The following is a 19,970-nucleotide window of genomic DNA, read 5'->3' as shown; positions in this document are numbered from 1 at the left end:
AAAAATGTTTTTATTTACAAGACAAAGATGTACACTGATTATTTGATATAAATGTCTTCTACTATGTACTGCTCAAGTTTAACCGTAAGGTAAAGCGGAAAGATCTGTAAATAAACACACACTTGTGACCACTCCGGACTTCCCAGCGCCACAGCGAGGTTCCCAGTGGCAGAACCAGTCTGGTTACTGGGAAATCTCCGTTAGCAGTAGGAGGCTGGTGAGATACCACTCTGCAATCCTGGCTTCATTCGATGAGAGAAGGGGGAACTGCATACATTAGCGCCAATACTTTAGCCCGATCATTATGACACAAAAAATTTGATTCAAGGCTAATGTTGTTTAATTCAAGCCAATAAAATTGGGGTGAAATTTAGAAACAAATGTGTACTTTAAAAAGGCAATTGAAAAAGTATAATCATTATTTGCTTAAAAAAAAAATTAAAACTTTAAGTCTGTTTCCTCCGCACGAGCCAATTTTGACCATCAGCGCTGGCTGCTGAGCAGAGACACGTGCTCTGAACAGAAGAAAAACAAGGATCTGAAAGACCTTTTGCTATTTTTGCTTTTAAGCACAAGCCAATCTAGAAAAAAATAGGCTGATGGGCACAACAGTTCTCAAATCCCCGAGGATGCAGACTCTACTCTTGGACATACTCAAGAATCCTACCCCTGGCATAGCACCCCAACTGTTCTGTTCTCCATTTAATCCATTTTTTTTCCTGCTTGATGCCTTGTGCTCAATAACCTGGAAGGCAAGAAGGAGACCCAGCTCCCTCCGGGTGTCTGCTGCCGATGCTGTTCCTAAATAAAGGAGGTAGAGTACACCATCACAGAGGGCTTCTGAATAAAATGGCTTATAAATAGCACAGGAGCCCTGAGATATTAACTGGTGACTGCCCACTGTCTCCTCCCACAGCAAAGCAGGGATGGAAGATATTTCCCCCCGCAAACGAAGCAATGCTGGCTGCAGGCATTCCCAAAATAACCCGCCTAACCAGCTTCTCATTAATTCCAGTATCAGAAGCACGGGTAGTTTTGGGATTTCCAGTCTAATCCTTCCTTTGGCTTAAATTCTTATGCTTAGTCTTTTTCTGTCTACGGCGTGAAGTCTTTTACACAGAAATTGAAACTAAAATCATTATAAGGCATTTGTAAGAAAAAGCTTGTAAGAAAAGCAAAATAAAATTATAACAGGGAGAGGAGCACAATCCAGCCCCGAGTCTTTGAAACTTCCCACTTGATAAGTAACACCTAGAACTGTCCTCGTTTCATCCACTGCCAAAGAATATTATTATATTAGAAAAATAAATATATAAAAAATATAGAAGTTGGTCTAGCAAATGGTTCAGTGCTCCCTACTACAAGACCCTATTTTTTCCAATGGGAAAACTTCTTCCAGACTTGTTGCCTCGCGGCGAAGTTTTCTAGGTCGGATGTCTGTCCCAGGATGAATATTTGCTGTGTAGCCTTCACTCCTCCCTACTGCACGAATGTCTTAACGATACGGTCTTTAATTATACAACCACACCTACAATTACAGGAACACACCGGTATTTTCACCAGGCGCCCTGCCTCCTTCTAATGATGATGAATATAAAAGTGAATCAAGGTCAGACAGTGAATGAAATTGTTCAGAAATATGAATAAAACAGTGACTAAATCAGAGAACTTCTGCAGCGTCTCTCACGCAGCTTAAAACGTCAGTGGCAAAGGGGACAGAGCCTGGAAGGAGTGAATGAGTACTCTCTGCATTCAGACACTGTAGAACTGCTCAGGAGGAAAGAAACCTCACTCCGATTTGTCACAAAGCTGTAAAAATCACCTAACCAGGCTTCCCAAAGGCAGCCACTACCTGCCCACCCGTCATTTTTGGCTGTACGGCTTGACAGACACGAGACTCAGCATCTCCCAGCCAGCACTCGCTCCAGCAAGCGGGATGGGCACCAGCCGTACTCTGAAGATGGAAGTGTTGCAGCCTATGTGCTCAGTAACTCTGAAAAGCATCGTGGAACCCAAAATTAGTACCTACTTTTGACTTTTACGTCTTCTCACAACTCTTCTTGACCAGCAAGTATCGTCTCTCAAGAATCTTTAACGTATGCTACACAGTTTGACTAGGACGCAGAAGAACCTCGCAGCATCAAGGAATTTATTTATGGGATTTGATAGCTGAAGATAAACACAACAACTGGCTATACAGGGAATAATGGAGATCTCTTTTATTTAAAAAGTCCTCGATGAGCTGTCCCATCATTCCTCTGCAACGGATGGTGTTGGAGAGCTGGGCTAAAGCCAACGTGTAATTATGTCAGTAAAGACTCAAAGGCTCGAATTCAAGTTGCACAGATAACGTTAATTCTGACATTCCCGAGTGGAATGCATCTCCCTTAACTCACACGTTTGAAAATTAAGACATCCAAGTTGCTTGCCTTGAGCTGTCTTTATGGCAGAGGAATACACATCCTTGGGGAGTGATTTATGGCATCCCAAGGTAGGTGATGGAGAGAGGTCAGAGGAATGGCATCGGATGGGCTTTCCACTGACTACATACGGAGCACAGGTTACCTGCTCACCCTTGCCCTACGTCAGAGATAGCTCAATTCAATAAGATGAATCCCCACCTTCCTAAATATGTTACTTACTATTTTTATACAATTATTTTTAAATTCACAACAGGAGATGCCATGTTATCTGTAGGCAGCAGGCCAATAGACAAATGTGAAGTTGAACGCTTTAAAATACAAAAGAAACTTGTCTAGCACCAAGGACTTTCAAAGGAACTTCAAAAAATAAATTTACCAATTTAAATGTGATCCTAAAATAGTATGTTGCAATTGTACAGTTTGATCCTCTAGAGCTGGGCTATCAAACTTCACCCCCCTCCTGATCCTAATCCAGTGTAAAATATTACTTAATAACCAAATTTATCAAGAGACACTCAGATTATACTTGCTTTCTACGAGAGGTGGCACTTTTATGGCACTTTTCATTGCCTGATTAAGTTTGCAACAGGCTTAAGAAGCAGATACAGATTTTCCTCTTTACCGAGAGGAAATGAAGTAGGTTGACAACTGCCAAAAGACGTCAAGCTAGAACTAAAACCATGAATCTTCTGATTTAAAAATTAGCACTAAATTTTTACAGTGATACTAGTCTTGACAGATCAAGTGCACTTGCCATGCTGTCTGCAAAGGGTTCCCTGGCCCCCACAACCACAGATGTTAACGTACACACACAAGAGGGCAGAGCTGTGCTGGCACATTCCAACTGAAATATTCCCAGTTCTTTGTGCTGCAGGGATTACTGGGCTGTTATTTTGGAGAGGAGAGGATGAAGTGAAGTATGTTATAGAATTTTATTACCTAAAAGTGATAATTCTTTTTTTTTTTAAAAGCTAACAGCTAACAGCTGTATCAGATCCTGAACAAAATACACACAGCACTACTACCCGCTCATCGCAGAGAAATGAAAACATCACATTCTCTTACATAAAACAATGATGTAACCACCAACTAATCTATGTTATTTACGAACCATTTCCTTCCCAAAAGACTGCAGGTTCAAATGGGCTAAAAAATCTGGCTTGCACACGGCCAAATGGAAACAAATCCGTACGTATAGATACCAAGAACTGCATTTGCTCCCCCCTCCAACCACAACATTTCCACTAACGCCTTTTCTTTTTTGACACACTTGAAAGTATTAATTAATTTAACTCAAGGGGGCTGGTTTTTATCTGGATTTCTCAGGCAGCTTCGCTCTTACAAGTTCAAAGGCAGCTTTGAAGCCAGCTCAAAGAATGGATTTGTATTGATTTAAGGAAATGTATCAGGAATTCAGAAATGATCAGCTCTGCAAGCGCACAGAATCGACTCCTTGGTGTGCTGAAAGGTTCCTGCTCCTCAGAGTGCTCAAGCCATTACAATACTTGCAGGATCCCTTAAAATACCTGCAGGAGCAGGAGGGATTCCCATCGGTTCATCTGTGCGAGGAGGAGCCGCCCGGAGAGAGAGAGAGATGTATTTTCGCAGGACAGATCATCAGAAGCCATTTATCTACTGCATAATCTCCTAGTTATTTATTATCTAACAGTCCCATTTGGAGATAGCTTATCGTCATGAGCACTTCCTAACCAAAGTCAATACCAGATAAAGTGAGCTTTACTGCCCGTCAAATCAGCACGTGCAATTAATTTTTATTAGAACCCCCAGTACTTTACTGACTACGCCCTCATCTTCAAGGATGAGCACCCACATGAAAAGCGCGGCGCTATCAGTATTTGAGCTGAACACTGACATGGGATTGAGCTGGACAAGAGCAACACTCACCACTTGAGAATATTTCAAAATTTGATTAAACAAAAGAAACTACCCTGGTAAGATGCAAAATAGCATGTGTCGTTGTCACCTATCCAAAAGGCAGGTTTCTGTGTGGTAAAAGTGTGGTAACTTCGTGCCACAAAGAAGAACACCCTCATTACCGCAGAGTTTAAGAACAGGATAGAACCCCAGCTTTAAAACACACATTTACATTACACGCGTCCCTATTTCTATTACCTAATTTATCTGCAATAGCCATATCTAATCGAACTTCGCTATTACTTACAAAGGGACACTGAGCACTTGTGTGTTTACTGCTGATAAACCTACTTCATCAGCGGTTTTAATCGTGGGCCAGTAACTTACTTTGTCTCCGAAATGGCGCCTGTAATAAAAGCAGAGAGAACTTCCATTTCTCCCCTTTCAATGACTTGCCATGGCCTTACAAGACATTTTTGCTAGTTATGCCCGTAGTGATGCAAGACAGAAGTGCAACTCACCGAAAAAAAAACCAAGAGGAAGACTCTCAAGCCTTGAAACACCCAGACACCTGTTTTATTTTACAGAAGTGCTCTGCTGCAAAGCGCTGAGCATGTTAAATCGCCCAACAGGCAGACCTGACCACAGGGTACGCTAATATTTCTCCCTATAAAATTTCTCGCATATGTCTTGCCCGCACCCTTCAGTACTATCTTTAGGAACACTTAAACAGGCCGAGCAGTACCTTGCAATATATGGCTTTATACACTATTTTTAATTTAATCTCTCCAAATGTTTTGTTAACCGAAAGCCGACAGCATCCAAAAACTGTCACTGAATATTAGACCAATCTTGTGGTTGATAAATGGGAAAAAAACAAAAGTCGAAGCACTTTGCCAGAGGTCACAGTTAATCCAAGGCAGAATTCCTTGCTTCAAATCCTAGAAAAATCATACCTACAAAGTATCCAAAAAATATCCCAATGCCCAAGACTCGGAAAAACACTTAATCCCTTTCACAATTCACAAGGGGAAGATTTTTGCTTTGAAAATTATCTACCTGACCCTTCCTTGGCTAAACATAGAAGTGGCTGGTAACAATTCAGAATTCTCCTTCTTCACAGTCTAATGGATTTCTATTACAAGTTCTTCCCCGTAACTCAAGTGAAATCAATCTTATTTTGCTTCAGTGTATTTATTGTAGTAAATACATTTTTAGGATTCTATCCTGTTATTAAAAAGCTATCACTGTATCTCAGAAAATCTGAGGTTTAATATTTGTGTAGAAATCCAAGTGCACTTCAAATTGTTCCATTAGCCTCTGAACTGTTATGAGACTAACATGAGCTCAGAACTTCCTTTCTAAATACTTTTCCCACAATAAAGGGAAATAAATTCAAGATATGTTCCATAAAAATCAGCAATACAAGTTGGTAAAAGTGCTTCTCCACTGCAGGACTATCAGTTACTATAAAATGACTCGATCGGCCTGTGTGGCAGAAGGAAAGTAGGAAGATGGGAGGCAGTCTATCTCAATTCAATACCGGTAAAGCATTTCGGAAAAATATCTGATTAATTTAAAATGCAGCAGGGAGATTAAAACTGCATCTCAGCAGGCTGATATTAACTCTACATCGCTTCAAGGAACAGAGCTCCCTTTATTCTACCATCAATTGCTTGGGGACAAAATATCAACACAGGGAGAGTTATGGATCTTGATGTAGCAACAAAGGGAATTGATTTTCAGAGCAGCTCTCCCCACGGTGGGTAAAGGACAAAATAATGAATGGTTCTAGCTACTAACATGTCAGCTGCTGAATAATGGTTGTCACCAAGTGTGGCTGTAAGATACTCCGAGGGGTTTGCCTTCCGCCGGTCCCTTTAATTTCGATTGCTAGATGAGGAGATTTCTAACCCGATTGCTGCATACAACACAGTCTGCTCCAGACCCTCTATACGCTCGTTAAAGGCTCATCGTCTTCCCTTTGGGCTGACCGCCTGCAAGACAGACTCCCTTAAATCCCAACCTTTTGGGCTTTCACAACCTAAAAGCCACATGATGGATCAGCCCTGACAACACCTTATTCAAGAGCAAATTCTGCCTCTTAACTCGGAGTTATTCTTGTTTAAGAGCCATAAAACCAGGCTGCTAAACACTGGTTCCAGGTTTCCGTTCTTTCCTGTCTCACGGATGGGACTAAAGGAGCATCCATGGGAGGAAAGCAAAGCAAAGGCCAGGGGAAGCCGCGTGGCTCTGGGGTTGCACGGTCCAACAGTGTCCAACGTTTTCTCTTATGCATGGCAGGTCAGACTGAAAACGCGGTCTTCTGGGGTTCCTTCTGGTTAAGCAACAAAACGTATGTTTGCATTTTGTCATTCAAATGACTTTTTTTCAAATTTGAGATCACATTCTCAGAAACATATGTTTAATACCTTACTCCTCCCTGGTACACGCACAGCCCAGCTGTTACAGTCTGAATCCAGGCAGTGTGACGAGTAAAGTTAGGACTTGGTCACACTCTACTACATTTATGTACAACAACTTTGTTTAGTTATTACAATACATGCTCTGTTTGGGCGCAAATCTTATCCACACCGAACCGTAGGAGATCACATTATATCATATGGCCTCTGTCTTTCATAGAACTGCTCGCATTAATGTTGGTTTCAGTATCTCTCTCGCATCCTACTTGAAAATACAATGCAAATATAAAAAGGCAAATTGCTGCAACAGAAAGGCACCATGCAGTGTTTAAAAATGTCAGTTTAAAATAAGTTTAGTAGCACTCTTCAAACGGAACTGATGTAGGTTTGTGTGGCTCCTTAAACTTCACCATAATTTTCTCTTCAGCCAAACTAAAATGGGATGAGATATTTCATTAAGATGTTCTAGAAAAATCTTACTTAAAAAAAAAACAAAACAAACACAACAACCTGTCACAGGAAAAAGATGCAATTATTTCATGACGATCTCCACAAAATCATATACATCATCATTTTCAGTCTTTTCGCTCCCCTCTTACGTGCCCCAGCATCACCCCCACACACAAAGGACACTGTTATATCACTCCCTATTACAAATCTTTTTGCTGCCCTCATTTCCTAGAGATTAACGATCAGGCAGCTCAAATCAGCTTTTGCCCACTGCATGAAAGGCAACAACACAAACATCAAATGGCAAAGCACGAAGGCTTCCAAAGCATTTCATTTCAGAACTACTCGAGATGTGCCAGGTACTGGAGATGCCTCAATTTACCTTAAGAGACACGAGACAGAATTAGAACAGTCACGGACTAGATTTTTTTTTTTTCCCCACCATAGTTAATTTTAAGTCAAGGGTCGTATCGGTATAAAAGGCAGATCCAGAGCCATGAATAACTGGATTTCGTTTACTACTTTCTCCCCTCTGGCATGCAGCTGTGAGAACACCGATGCCAAACGAAGGAGGTGGCAGGAAGATGGAGACACACCAATTCTTTCACACGGCCTTTGCTCACCCTCGGACTTGCAGCCTTAAAACCTGAAGAAACTGGCCCTTCTTAAAGAAGCATCCAGCTCTGTTTCAGGGCTGTTAATGCAAAATGCTGCTGAGTCGGAGAGAAAACTCCTCCTCGGCAGCCAGGAACAAGCAGCCCTTTATCAAAGAGCAGGCGGGACGTGGAGAAGCAGTCCCATTAAGAAAGTTGCAACTGCCACAGTTCATTCTCCCGAACAATCAATATTAAATTGTGCGCACCTAAAAGCAGGAAGGCACTTGACGGACAGTTTAACAAGCAAGCTGACAGAGGCACGACAGCTTCTATCCAGCACACCTCCACGGCTTGTTTGTAAGTTGATGGCCCCATCTTTCTTTTTCAGCTATTCCGTTCGCTCATGAATTATGCAGAGTTGATTTAACAGACCTCAGCCCACCAGGAAAGCATGCTGGAGTGACAGTCCATCTCTTGGCAAACACCATTAGCCCGTTTCCTCTGCAGATGTTTTATTTAGAGAACTGCAAGTTCTCTAAACGCTGTCCTATAAAAACAGATAAAAGATGCAGCCTCCCAACACGCATGGTTAGTGCAAATATCACAGATAGGACTTGCACTTGCACGAGGCAGACCAAGGTGGGGGTTACTGAGGGTGAGGAGATCAGAGCCATAACCTTTATAGAAAAGGACAGAGATGAACCATCTCGCTAAGGCGCGAATCAGCACCTCCATGGAAGCCATGCTAATTAGTTCAAAGTAACAGCCATCCTTGCTCTAAAAGAGTCAGCAGTCAAGATAAAAGCAAATTTGGGGGTTATTTTTACTTGCATACAGGCCTGAAGTAGTAGTAATCGTTTCCTCTCACCGTCGGACAACATACAAAAGAGACTTGGACTTGCACAAGCCAACAGCTGCAGGTCTACTGAACCATCAACGTCATCTCCAGAATAGCCATGTTCTGCTCAAGTGCTGGAATTCCACTGCCAGGAATTGGGACTACGTGATATTAGCCTGACCTCTCCAAAAGCAAAGCAAAGTGGCTTTTCCAGCTTACCAGGGCCAGTCATAGCTCAGGGCCTACATGTGAGACAAAGAACCTTGAGGCAGAAATGAGGATGTAGTACCAAGGCAGTCTCTCCACCACAAGGAATTTAGAAATATGGAAGATTTCCCCCTAAAGTATACTCTGACAGGCATGTCACACATTCAGGGTAGAAAAAAGACCAAAGTACGGAGTGCCCCAGCTGAGCTGCTCTGAATTAAAAGGTAAGGGAAAAGGAGGACTGCTTCTGATTTGCACTGTAAGTATACTGGGGTTCTAGCTACACTGCAGATTTCATTCTTCATTAAAATCTGAACTGATGTGGCCCTTAGAACACCTGAGAAAGGGAAATCCATGAAAAAAGCCTCACCTTAGGTAGGCACAAAAGTCTCTAGAGTGAACAGATCCATACTAGGAACGTGAGCACACCTCAGTACTGCAGAGAAGGAAATATTCATCAGCTGTACTGGGATAAGTTACATCGCAAGAGCGAGGGAAGAGGGCAAAGGGGAGGCTGCAGCATCAAATCATGCTGCAGGTTTTAGCGAAACCCTTACAAAATATCAGGCTTTAGTCAAACATTTTGAACCGATAACTGAAATTATTCCTCTTCCAGTTCGGATTCAACCAAGATTTCAAAACAACAACTCAGACTGAGTTAATTAACTCTCACTTTCAGTATGACTCTAGTTAAAACCAGCTACACACCTCTTTCACTTCGAAACTTAGAAAAGGCTACACGAAAAATCAACACGACACAATGTTAGTTTCCCAAGATCATTTCTACAGCAAGACATTATTTTGAAGAACATAAAATGAACAAACTGCTCTTATTATTTAAGAAGATACATGAGTATCAAACTCATTAGCAACCCCACAAGTATGTACACAATAAAATCAACAGCCTCTTAGCTTATAAGCGAACACGATGCAGGCTGTAGGTACAATAAGTCAGACAGCAACAGCACTGAGCTAGTGATCATACAGATCCTAGAAAAACGTACTTGTACTCAGCAGCTTATACTCTAGATAGCCTCGTCTTCTCCCAGTAGACATTTATTTCTTACTAGACAGCTGCACACACTATAAAAGAAATCTTAGAATCAACCTGCCCAAGAAACACAATCATGTCCTCAAACAAACCTTTTTTCGGATGAGGTTTTGGAGGTTCTGTAGCCATGGGCAGTGAAGAAACCTGAAAAGACAGGAAAGAGGAGCATTAAATACACCAGGCGAGGTTTCTTGAAGATCTATTCCACAAAATAATTGGAAAGGACAACTGGCAAATCCCAAAAGAGGGCATAAAAATAGCACCACTGCTGCTAGAAAAATTCTGTCCTGCCAAGCGCTGCTCTTCCCTGGCCACAGCTAGGCAGAGATTTCTAGTTGCCATGTAGATTAAATAAACCCACTCAATCTACAGTACATTCCTGTTCCGTAGGCTTGATGCTATTTATTAGGATTCTAGAAAGTGATTGTTATCTTGTAAAAAAACAAAACTCAAGCATTTAAGTTGCTAATTAGAGATCACACAGGAAAACATCAAAAACATTCCTTCTAAAATATTTATGAAGTTAATTAGAACAAAATCATTCCTGGGGAACGATCAGAATCCGCAGGTGCATGAGCGCAGTGACGTCCCATCGCACGGCAGGAAACAAAGCTCCACCTACAAATACTGCCCAGACCTCAGGGGCAAGCAGGTACCCAGACTGTGGAAAATAAAAGCATTTTATACTTTTTTCTTACTTTCATTCAAAAATCAAGCCTTCACAGAAGAGAAACGATTACACAGGGAAGCATTTTTATTTTTGACTTCCATTTTCTTGGGGAAGAGACATTCCTCACTCGTCTTCCCCAGACACAACGCAGGATTTTATAAACCTGTGTCGCCACCCCCCCCCCCTTAATAAACAAATTTTTAAAGTGGCGATTCAGTCTCCCCTTGTTCCTTGTAATGTTTTGGGAAAGTTTTCTCGTTCTACTCTCTTTTTTTATTGGAGACAGTGAGGATCAGAGATCCTGAGCACAGTATCTGAGACTTGGAAAATAACCCAGATGTGTACAGGGAAGGCTTTTACCAGCTTTGTTTCTTAATAATTTCTACTATTGTATTCACTTTTCTGATTCCTATTGTGAAAAGCTGAGTTGATATTTTCACAGAATTACCCAACTCCAAGCACTCGTTCCTAAGCAGCAACAATCAGCACAAAGCCCCTCATTTTTCTATGTATTTGCAATTTTTTAAATCTGTACATCATTCCAATTCCAAGTCCGATCACTGAGCACTGTTAAGACTTCCCTGTTGTTTCTCATATTTCTCTTTCAGTAATTTTACTGTTTGGTAAAGTCTCTTCTAATGCTTGGGAAAACTGCACTTTTAGGAGACTCTAGTGTCTGAATTTGTGAAAATATTTACTTTATAGCCAGCTATGTGGTGCGGGTTTTTGAGCTCGCTAGGTGCAGGGATGAGGAGCGAGAACTGGGCACTTGCCCCAAGCTGCCAACAGGATTATTTCATACCATGAACGTCACATTCGATAGAAATTAGAAAGTTTGCTGAGGAGTTCTCCCTCTCCCTTGCTGGCTGCCATCCTGAGCACACCTTGCCCTGGTGCCGGAGCCCTGAGCCCTTCCCTTCCTCCCGCAGCCGCAGCGCTTGCAGGGTCCCACATTGGCTGCGGGGGGTGCACGGCTTCCTGTGATAGAATGGGCTGGGTATAGTCCTTGTGTATGTTATATTGGTATTGGGAACAATATTGGTTCTTTAGTGTTATTAATGTTAATTATCTAGTCTTATTCTATTAAATATGTTTATATTTCAACCCGAGGGTTTCCTTGTTTTTTCCTGATTCCCCTTCCCAGGTGGGGAGGGGTCATCGGGTGAGAGAATAATTGTCTAAAAGACAATAAATTGTTGTGGGTTCCTCAAACCATTACACCGCCTCACCTTTCTGGCCGTCCATTTGCCCAGCTCATTAGTAGGCACATGAGCAACACCACAGGCCCGGCACAGATCCCACAGGGATTAACGACCATCGCCCACCACACAAAAACCCCAGCATTTATCCCTCCTTTCTCCTCCTCACTTCTTAATCAGATACTTACCCGTGAGAGGAATTTTTTTTTGCCTTATGCCAAGAGCATTTATACTTCCTAAAGAGCACTTGGCGATACGAAACCTGGTTGCAGGACAGAGCCTGCTCAATACCCGGGGAAAAAGCGAGCTATGAGGGATGTTTATAAAAGCTCCGCCTTCACTCGATTACCCCAATAAAAGCCACAAGAAGGCTGAATTTGCGCTGTTTTCAATACCAAGGGTGCAGAGATTAAAAACTCACGCTTAAAAGCAGCTCCCGCCGCCCCCGTCTCCCCTCTCTCCGCGCCCCCCCCGATCTCCCGTCTCCCCTCGGCCCCACTGCAGCCCCCCGGTCCCGCCTCACCCCCCGGCCCCACGGCGGCCCCTCACCGCTGCGGCCTGCGGCTCGGCCATGGCGAAGCAGCGCCCCGTTGCCACAGTTACCGACCGGCGGCGGAAGCACTTCCGGGCCAACCCGCGAGGCGCCCGCCGCTGGGCACGACGGGAAGGCGGCGGGAGGACCCGGGACAATCCCTCCCCCCGCCCCCGCTGTCAACCCCGGCCCCTTTGCCACGAAAAACACCAAAGTAACTAAGGAAATTATAAGTTTATTCGGAAGGGTTTGCGCGGTCCCCCCCGCAGTGGAAGGTGGAAGACGGCCGCGAGCGAGGCGGCCCCGGCCCCCGCCAGGCCCGGCTCCCCCCGACCCTTCACAGAGCTGCGGCCGCGGGGAGGGGCAGGGAGGGATGAGGTTGGGGTTTCTAAGTTTTATTTTCCACAGAGGAGGCTGTAAACCTGCCTGCGTTAGTGGGGACGGTGTCCTTACAGAGGAGTAATTCCTGCGGGCTGGAGGAGAGGGAGCTTTAATCATCACCATCTTAAGTTTTGCCAACAGCCATCAAGAGCAAAGACACCATGGAGCAGGTTTCCTTCGGACTGGGGCCTGCCCATGTCCTTCAGACAGTCAGTTTGGGGAACGCGGAGTGAAAATGCAACGCCAGGTAGACTCCATGCTTCCACTGGCCCATCCCACCACGCTCCCGAAGAGCACACGGCTTTCAAAAGCATTTTACACACGGATGGGGAATGTCTGTGAGCCGAGGGGAAGCCCAAGGAGCCCCCGCCTGCAGATAGATGCCAAGAAAAGGCAGCACTGACCTCCGTGGCTCCAGGCAGCCCTGCTCCGTCCCACCCAGGACTACAGGGAAACCAGCTGCAGTGCAGAAATTGTCACATCCAATTCCCAGCCCCACGGTGAGGGGGCTGAAGTGGAAAGCAGGTAGAGAGGGACAAAACTACATTGCTCAAGTCATCGGTATTCATCATGGAGAGAGCTGAAGTGGCTCAGATGCCAGCTGGAAACAGCATTCTGCATTACAGACCTGCCTGTGATCTGCCTTTTTTAACTCACCCCTTTGCAAATTTATTCCCCCTTGGAGCTGGCAGATTGGCAGAGAGCTTTGAGGACACTAGCCTGGCGAAAAATAACTCAGAAGGAATTCCTATACAGGAGTAAATTTAATAAAACCACCACCAATTGTTTACTTTAACATAGCTCTTGTTACAGAAATCATAAAAATGGACTCAGTAGCTAACTCATTAGTTCTTTCCCCTTTTAACTGAAAAATACCCCACTGATTTCAACTTCTACTGCACTAGATGGAGTGTTAAATACTTGCCAGGACACTATGCCCAGTAATTGAGCCCAAAACAAACACAAAGACAATTCCATCATCTTTCCTTTTCAATGTTACGACTCGTTATAATGTAAGTGAAACTTAAACAGCAAGGAACGGTCCATTGGACAGATGAAAGGGGGAGGGAGAAGAGATCCACAGCCGAAATCTTTCCGTAAGTCTTTTGAGAAGTGGTGTGAAAATACCCCCTTTTTCCTGCCTCAGAGTTAAAAATAAAACTCAGAACACACGCGCACTCCCCTCCTCTGGGTTGACAGCGTGTGTCCTGTGTGCATGGATGGGAAGAGTCAGGTTGGATTTGGGCAGGTAGCAATCCAGAGCCAAAAAAAAAGGCAAAACACCCTGAATCGCAGCATCCATCGGGCACGAACACAATGGACAGCAGGTGACCCAGGGTCAGGAGCTGCACGCGAGGGGATGGGTCCTACACCAGCAATGGATACACACACAAAACTGTGGAGGCCAGACGTAAAGGAACAGGAAGAGGAAAAACCCAACTTCTCCAGTAAAAGCCTTCCAAAAAAAAAAAAAAAAAAAAATATATTCACTACACCAGCACACGCTTCCCCCACCCCAGCCCAGGGAAAACAAAACGAAACAAAAAAAATAATCAAACTGAAAGAAAATGCACAGCAAATAGACATAATCTTGAAGATTTTTAAAGAATAAATATTTTTTTGTAATTAAACATTATGCAAACACGTGCCACGCTTGCTCTTTGTCCATGCATATGCGCTATATACAACTTTGAAAAATACTGTGTTGTCCTCTTTTTGTTTTAAAAGTCATATACAAAGTTTTTTTTTGTTTTTTTGTTTTTTTTTTTTTCCTTGCTGTGTACCCCCCCCTCCTCCCCTCCCCAAGAATCATCTTTACAATAAGCCAATCGACATTCATCTGTGTACTTGGGTAGCAGAGAGGAGGAGGGGAGCGGGAGAGCCACCCCCCCTTACCAAAGTACATCAAAATGGCTGGTTTGGACATGAAAAGCAGTGTCAAGAAACTGGTTTAAATTTCATCTGTACTACACACAGGAAAAGAAAGATAGAAAAGAAAAAGGAGTCGGCTTGGAGAATGAAGCTACGTTACAAGTTAAAGTTGGAGGGTTTGTTTTTTTCTTTTTTTAGTGCGTCTGCACACTCTTATTGGCCGCCTAGAATACTGTTGTACAATGGTTTATCTACCTTTTTTTTTTATTACAATATAATTTACTTAAATTTTCTGTTAACAAAACAGAATCCCAGTACTACAGACCAGCGGTGTAACAGGCGTAGCGCCTTGTGTGTGTTTTATTTGAATCGCATGAGCACTCTAGATGGTAAAGGTTTTTCAGAGTTCATGTTTATGCAGGGCCCGTCTCAGTCCTCAATGTACTCCCACAGGTCCTTCTCGTAGCCTTCATGCACGTGCTGCAACAAAACCCTTCGTCGACTCTCGCAGTATCTGCGGCAAAGAGGAACAGCGCAGAAGAGGCAGGTTAGGAACCACGGCTCATCCCCGCCATCGAGTAACGCAAACCTACATTAAGCCTCGCTTCCGAAAGAGGAGATCCCCCGAGAAGGGACTTTGTATTTGTAGCCTGTTAACAGCGCTAATTAAGACTTCAGTTACTCCAGTCACTCAACATCAGGTCCCTGGCTGAAAAAACAGCATGCAAATTTAGAGTTTCCCATGGAAGAGTATCCCCAAAGCCCCTACAGCTAAGAAACCTCCATTAATAACTGAAAAAGGAAGAAGCGGCAGCTACAGTTTGCGAAAAGCCAGAGCAAGGGTTAGCGGTGACACCTGAAATGGGACCAAGCCCTCCTCAGACGTGGGCTAGCGCCCACTTGCTGAGCCCTATCCAGACAACACAAGCCAGGAGCTAGGTGGGCAAAACCCAGTTTTATTCCCCTCCGAAGTCCTGGTGGAGGTGGAAGCGGGCAGGCTGGCTATGGAAAGGGTTAGGGGTCTGGCTGGAGTGCAAGTTTTACCTCGCAAGGCAATTCCGGGGTCTCAGGGAGGGCACTACACCCTGCAGGGTCTTCCCACCTACACTCATTTAAACAGATAAAGCTGCAAATACAAACTGATCCCAGAGTTAGGTACAGTCCTACCAGGATCAATGATACTGAGGGAAAGTGATATCATAGGAACATATCAAAAGGTGCCATGTTCATTTCGGGTGCGTTAGCCAACTAAAAAGATAAAAGCAGAGAAACGTTTAGAAGTATTCAGGTTCCAAGAGCAAATTATGAACAAGCAGCAGGCATTTCTGGATTAAACCCCTTCCAGCGGCGATGCCAAAGTCGACATCATCTTTAGGCACGCAGGGGACAAGACAAGCCTAAATAGCAGCCCCAGGTGTAGGCGTGTAGCCAGTTCACGGTTCGGAGTGGTGTGCTGCAACATGAGAAACTGGAACCCAGGAGCCGACTGCTGAGTTACTGGTTCCTGCTGGGAATTGTGCAGACATCGACCAGGACGGCATCCGAGAGGCTCCCACAGGTGGGAACCTGGCTCGCTCAGCAGTGGCCAAACATCCCTCTGCTCGCTGAAGTGAGGTGCGCAGGAGGAATCTCAGAATACTCTCCCTGATCACATTTGCAAACATGTGGGCAGAGATTCCTCACCTTCACCCGCAGCCCTTACGCTACTACCATTCAGTACCTGATCGGACCGACAGATTTATCCGAACAAAACTGTTTGGCTCTTCCCATTGCTATCAGCTGTTGCAACAGAAATCATCGTACACAAAGTCCCATTGATTTTCTGAAGCATGTGATAGCAAACACACACAGTTTCTGCTTTTACCAAGTTCAATTATTTTGCTGCTGGTGGTGGGGGTTTAATCCTGTTTTCTAGAAATGTCTTTGCAAGCAAAGAGGTCGAAACAGCTGAAACCAAATTAGCCAGGAGGGCAGTTCCTGCGATTTCCCAGAGCTCTTTAAACCCACCTCGAGAACATCCTTGGTCCCAGTCTTGCATCAGTACACCGTAACCAGTACACAAAGAGCACCGTGCAGGACACAATTAAGACATGACTGAACTAGTCAATTAGGGACCTGCGCAGGCTTGACAGATGCATACTTTCTTCCCAGAAACATGAAGGCGGGTTTGTGATACTATGTTTTCAGGCAATTCAGGCTATATTAGGTTTTAATTTATTCCAAATAGCTGATACCACTCCTAGAAGAGCTTCTAGTTTCAGAGGACTTAAGTGAACAAGCAGCTTGAGCTGATACCAACTTAACAGTGGTCTTAAAGGGTAAATGATAAAAATCTCTCAAAAGAGAAGGTCTGATGGTCTTCTGCAGTCCCAGCCACGCTGCCAGACTGCAGCAGAGTGGGCCACAGGGCCACCACAGCTTCATGGCTACTTCCACGCCCCAGAGTCCCTTAGTCACTACAGCTCACCCTACTTTGGCTTCTTCTCCCCCAGCCACCCCCCCCCCCCCCCAAGTTAGGCATAACAAATTTAGTGACTTTGGCAAAACGCCTCAAAAATGCAAGCCATAATCCTGTGACTCATCCGCATTTGCAGCTTTGTATTTTTCCACTGTGCAGAAGCGACTCCTCTAGGACTGTAAAAAGCATTGGCATTTGTGTCACCTGGACCCCGGCTTTTCTGGTCTCTTCCCCACTTGCGCAGGTTGCTCTCTCCCTCTTCTTTCAGATGGCTTTTCTACACTCATGTTTTGCACAAATGGACCCAAAGGAGAAATAAAAGAGCTGATTGCTTTTATGGCAACTTATCCTAGGCCAACACTGTCAGCTGGGAACGATAAAGTCACTCCTTGTTCTTCTCTGGCCCTCACTACATAGGTCCTGGCCATCCCCACGTGCTCCTTCTGTGCAGTGGATGAAAAGCCATTGCTTTTGGTCATGATATTTTTCCATTATGGGACTGAACCTTCTAGCTACTGCTCAGCAGAGGGAGGCAGAGTTGGGAACCTCTCCCTGCACACTGTCACCTTGCCCGAGAGCTGGTCCCAGCAAGGAGCACAAAAACAGGCTGCCAGCATCTGCGCAAGGCCTTCACCGCTGGTGATTTCAGGGGCTGGCGCAGGACACCGCTGCTGCTGTTCTCGGATGCCCAGGGACCAGCTGATGAGCACAATGTATGGCAGAAGGCCAAGAGCAAACAGCTTCCCAGGGACGGGACTCTGGAGAAAACCGTAGCTTGGCAAGTACACATGCAACTACCTGCCACACAGGATGGTGATACAGGGACTTTGAGACAGAGGATTATTCAAAAAACAAACCTGTACTTATCCTGTACTTTCTGCTTTATGTCCTGCAGCGAATCTTGGGATATATCTCGCTCAAGGTACCCAGAAAGCACCTCTGTAGCATTCTCTAAGTCTGCTTGGTTATTCTGCAGAGAAAAAAAAATAAAAGAGAATGGAGTTTGGGGGGGGGTGGGAAAGAAAGAAAGAAACTTTTTTCTTCCATCTGACCTATATCAGTACTGAAATAAAAAGCAGGATTAGATACACACTGTGTAACACCAGTAACCTGCTCTGAGCATCGAGACTGAAAAAGATGAAATTTCTTTATTTGATCAGAAGAGAAGCTGCCCATCTACCAGCAAGTCTTGCATCTTCCTCAATCTGCAATATCCCAGCAAGCCCCAAAAAAATCCTTTCCTTAACAAGACAATTCATATCCCATTCTGTCCCTTGTCTATTTAATAGTTTTTACCAGCATTGGCAAAGCCCCCACTGACTGCTGGTACACGCACAGCGGCATCAGAGCTTTCACTGCTGCTCAGTAGCTCTGCGCGCCCTTTGCTGAGCGTGCAGCACAGAAGCACCCTGCTTAGGTTCTGCACAAAGATCAGCAAAGGACTGTTTTAAATCATAATCAGCCAGTACAGCTCAGCTGCGAAGCAGATTGGTCTGCCACGTTTAGACCTTCAAGTGCAATTTTTCTGGTAGTGCCCTTGGAAAAAAGTCAGCACTAGGGAAAGGCAAAATGCCAGATTTAAGCTTTGAACCGGCAAAGAAGGCATTAAGACAGAGCCTCAACCCCTTCCTTCTTCCAGAGGGCAGTAACTTGTAACTCTACTTCCTCTTCCAGCAGAGGATCCTACATGATGCCCAGCGTGGCCTCTAACTTTTGCACATCAGAATGTTAAGACAGACTCACTTCTGTACAACTGGGGACAACAGCTTCTCCAAGCATTAAATCCCTATTTCGCTCAGCTTTGTGATCTGAACTCCTGACAACCATGTTTTCTCCTACCTCAAAGATAATGGACTGATTATTCTTTTTGAGGTAGAAGGCAAAGACGTAAGTGTACATGAGTGTGGCACGACACTGGCAGAGGACGTCGACTGCTTTCTTCAGGAACTGCACCTCGATCCACGACATGTTGTGTTGCTGCATCTCCTCCATCTTCTGTTTCACCTGAGCATAGAGCTTGTGCTCGAAGCGCAGGCTCTGCATGTGGTTCATGTAGCGGTTGCAGTAGAACAGGTACCTCTGCAGGGCTGCTCTGGATCGCTGTGTTAATTCCCATTAGGGAAAATGAAAACAAATAGTTAAAACAAAGTAATGGCTGCAAGAGAAGTCAACCCTTCACAGGGCTCTTCCTGACCCTGAGAAGGAGCTTCCTTTCCAAAGGTGCTTCCTCTCCTCTCACATTGGCCAGACTTAGATGGCGCCACTTCGTGCGGCACTGTGAACCCTGACATTGGGTGGAGATGAAAGGCCAGACCCACAGCAGCTCGCTGTCACACAGGGGACTTCCTAGCTCAGCTGTGGCATCCTCTCTCCCAACCCAGAAAGCAATTAGAATCACATTGCTAAAGCCTGAAGAGTTTTGAATTTCAGCCTCTCGATTCCAGTTACAGGACTTAAATGCTTCCAGTGTCATGACAAACAGCGAGAAGCATATTTTCTTTTTTTTTTTTTTTTGGCTAATAAGGAATTCTAATTAGACAATTACTGTGCTCGTGTTAGGAGGGCAACCTCAGGTTGCCTAGGCCACACTGATTACAGAGCAGGGGAAAGACGCCGTGTGCTGAATAGTACAAGAGAACCGAGATGACTCAATACACAGCCATTAATCTTATTCTCACTGACAGATCAGCTGTAAAAAATGACAACATGGGCACGGTTAAACTTGTATGCTGTGGATGTAGAAAGGTAGCACACATCAGCCAAAGTCATCCTTCTCTGCAGGAGGAGGGGCTGCAGGAAATACTTTGGTTCTTGGCTATAATGGTACTTTGCCAGAGATGCAGGAAATGGATTTCTGCAAGCTGCAGCAGACAGCGTGCAATCCCTCCCTGTTAAAAAGGGCTTTGGCTCTATCCACATTCACAAAACAGTTTAATGTTTGTGCTGCAACTTCACCTGCAATTTCTTCTCTATCGAGCCTTCAAGTACAGTTATG

At 44.5% G+C, this 19,970-nt stretch overlaps 2 protein-coding genes across 13 annotated transcripts in view; both read right to left on the bottom strand.

The window, feature by feature from the left end:
- BBS4 (Bardet-Biedl syndrome 4) overlaps window positions 1-12,378 on the bottom strand; it is a 44,511-nt gene extending 32,133 nt beyond the window's left edge. For 4 of the 6 annotated variants that reach the window (XM_074600081.1, XM_074600074.1, XM_074600076.1 and 1 more), the window contains exons 1-2: window positions 12,282-12,378; window positions 9,956-10,007 (exon numbers count right to left, since the gene is read on the bottom strand). In XM_074600081.1, coding sequence (XP_074456182.1) covers window positions 9,956-10,007; window positions 12,282-12,305 — 76 coding nt within the window. In that variant the 5' untranslated portion in view covers window positions 12,306-12,378. The remainder of the gene's footprint in view (window positions 1-9,955; window positions 10,008-12,281) is intronic. The other 2 variants (XM_074600078.1, XM_074600079.1) reach the window with 2 other exon arrangements.
- Window positions 12,379-13,396: 1,018 nt separating this feature from the next.
- The window catches only part of ARIH1 (ariadne RBR E3 ubiquitin protein ligase 1), a 64,876-nt gene continuing 58,302 nt past the window's right edge, over window positions 13,397-19,970 (bottom strand). For 3 of the 7 annotated variants that reach the window (XM_074601995.1, XM_074601999.1, XM_074601998.1), the window contains 3 exons: window positions 18,815-19,088; window positions 17,833-17,945; window positions 14,232-15,031 (listed from right to left, as the gene is read on the bottom strand). In XM_074601995.1, the coding sequence (XP_074458096.1) occupies window positions 14,947-15,031; window positions 17,833-17,945; window positions 18,815-19,088 (472 nt within the window). In that variant the 3' untranslated portion in view covers window positions 14,232-14,946. Of the gene's footprint in view, window positions 14,102-14,231; window positions 15,032-17,832; window positions 17,946-18,814; window positions 19,089-19,970 lie in introns of those variants that run through there. The other 4 variants (XR_012589210.1, XR_012589212.1, XR_012589211.1 and 1 more) reach the window with 4 other exon arrangements.

The sequence above is a fragment of the Larus michahellis genome, chromosome 9 (genome assembly GCF_964199755.1).
Source record: "Larus michahellis chromosome 9, bLarMic1.1, whole genome shotgun sequence".
Classification (NCBI taxonomy): Eukaryota; Metazoa; Chordata; class Aves; order Charadriiformes; family Laridae; genus Larus; species Larus michahellis.
Note: the sequence above shows the minus strand (reverse complement) of the source record. Positions and strands in the feature narration are given on the sequence as shown.